Genomic DNA, 2,500 nt, shown 5'->3' on the forward strand with positions numbered 1-2,500 from the left:
CGTCCATCCTATGGAAGACACATTGATGAATCACCCTGATTGTTTATCGCTCGGTCAGATTTGAACCCAGGCTGAACAGCTTGGAGGCGAGTGTGCATACCTCTAGGTTTTCGCCATTCTGCCCAACCATACCTATCGATAATTATAGGTCGATAATAGGACGATAACGATAATAGGAACGATAATGGTCGTTAATTTGATAAGGCTGCATTTATTTCGAATTCGGCTTGACTATATTGTTGTTTGAATAATAATTGGTCAAATTTGATCATAAAATGCCATTGCATTGCGTATAGCGTTAACATCAAAATGAAACTGACCATTCACTGCCTTTCGGCAGAGGCTCTTCGTGCCTGCGCATCACTTCCTCAAGTGCTGCCAAAGTGCTAGTCCTGATTTCTTAGTCTCTGCATTTATTTATTTATTTAAATCTCCTATTTATTCTGAAACATTTCAATGATTGTGGGGGTGTTGAAGTGGGAGCATGGATTGAAAACCAAATACGGTGGTAATTGAGGCTCTGTTTAGGTTCTCTTTAAGGTAATGGAGGCGTCTACTTACTCACTACTCACTCACCGTCTACTCACCCATTCCCGGACCCGTGACCACATCACCCCCGTCCTTTACAAGCTTCACTGGCTCCCCATCTCCCAGAGAATCCAGTACAAAATCCTCCTCTTGACCTACAAAGCCCTCCATAACCTGGCCCCATCCTACCTGGCTGACCTCTCCAGACACACTCCCACCCGCAACCTCCGCTCTGCTGGTACCAACCTCCTGACCCCCCCTCCCCCCCCATCCGGACCAAATTCAGATCCTGGGGGGACAGGGCCTTCTCCATCGCTGCTCCCACTCTCTGGAACTCACTACCTCACACCATCAGAGACTCCTCCTCACTCACCACATTCAAAACATCACTCAAGACCCACCTGTTCAGCACTGCATTCAACATTCAACCCACAGCATTTAACCCCTGACTATCTCCTCTCCTTGAGTACCAGTTCACTGGTTATTCCCTGCTTGTCGTTAAAGGCGGCAAAAAGGGTTGGCGTCAGGAAGGGCATCCGGCCGTAAAACATTGCTTCAAAAAGGGGACCGAAAAACAACAACTACCACGGTCCCCGAAAAGGCCAACCCCCGCTTTGCGGGGAAAAATGGCCTCTAAACGGTGGTTTTTTTTTTTTTTAATCTCCTCTCCTTCTCCCTCCTTTTGCTTTAAATATTTCCCTATTGATTCTTGTCTTTTTGCAATTGTTGTTTTCATGTTTTGTTATGCATTATGTTTTGCACTCTGTCAAAGCGCCGTTGGGCTTCATGAAAAGCGCTATATAAAATAAATGAATTATTATTATTATTATTAATGAATGGTCTTCTATTGAAACTCATGCAGCCATTTAGTCGTTTTCTCTAGGTATATGTCAGTCACACATTCCCCCCAACATTGGGTGTTTTTTCCTGATGTCGTTGGAGTCGAAGTCATGATCTGGGCTGAAACGTTTTGAAATGGGGTGGTGTTTGACTCGTCATGGGATTTGCATAATTATAATCAGGCGAAGCGCTTTTCTTGCAGGTGCTGTTAACGTCTGACAAGCAAGCAGCAAACTTTTCTGACCGATCGCTGCTGAAAAATCTCGGTCACTGGTTGGGCATGGTGACGCTGGCAAAAAACAAACCGATTTTGCAGATTGTAAGTTCAACACCGACTCCTCCTGGAACATATTAATTTTGTTACCTTTTAATATTCCCATTTTGTGTTGCACTTCTCAGTTCATTGCTGTCCGGGGGGGGAATTCTTCATTAATATAGATGACTATTGTTCTCTATCGAAAAACTTCCACCATGCTTTCTCTTCTCGCTCATGCTTGTGCACTTGGTAAATCGATCTGGTAATGTCTTGGCCAAACATTGACACTCAATTTTTCTCCAAACTGTAGGACATTGATGTGAAAGCCCTTCTGCTGGAGGCATATGGCAAGGGTCAGCAAGAGCTGCTCTATGTGGTTCCTTTTGTGGCCAAAGTGCTCGAGTCCTGTGCCAAGAGTTTGGTGAGTGCATCAATAATACATTTATTTATTTATTTATTACCCCCCCACCACCAAAGGTGAAACGGAGGTTATGTTTTCACCCCTGCCTGTCTGCCTGTGTATGATATTCAAGATCGGGCCAAAAACCATATGTATCCTATCTCAAAACGTTATTGATGGATTGTGACAAAACTTGGTGGATGTTTCGAGTAGGTGACAAGAACAAGCTGATTGGATCATCTATTGATGTTCTCCATTTTATGTTTTGAATGGTAAGGTTAAGCACCTGTCATTGCACAACTCTAAAAACCTTTCTGCTGTGTGATGTATTCAGCTGATGACTAATCTTCATTGGTTTGTGCTGTTGTAAATAGTCACCATGACCACTAATTAAAGATGCAATACGTAGTCATTTCACATTATTGGCATTGCACTTTTGCATCGAGACCTTCATTTCACGTGATAAGATAATTAAA

General features: G+C 43.4%; 1 protein-coding gene across 15 annotated transcripts in view; it reads left to right on the forward strand.

Moving 5' to 3' along the window:
* CNOT1 (CCR4-NOT transcription complex subunit 1) overlaps nt 1–2,500 on the forward strand; it is a 201,879-nt gene that overhangs the window by 66,617 nt on the left and 132,762 nt on the right. For all 15 annotated transcript variants that reach the window (XM_068128263.2, XM_068128266.2, XM_068128271.2 and 12 more), the window contains 2 exons: nt 1,571–1,687; nt 1,935–2,045. In XM_068128263.2, coding sequence (XP_067984364.2) covers nt 1,571–1,687; nt 1,935–2,045 — 228 coding nt within the window. The remainder of the gene's footprint in view (nt 1–1,570; nt 1,688–1,934; nt 2,046–2,500) is intronic.

Source organism: Myxine glutinosa, chromosome 9 (assembly GCF_964187855.1).
Source record: "Myxine glutinosa chromosome 9, kmMyxGlut1.1, whole genome shotgun sequence".
Classification (NCBI taxonomy): domain Eukaryota; kingdom Metazoa; phylum Chordata; class Myxini; order Myxiniformes; family Myxinidae; genus Myxine; species Myxine glutinosa.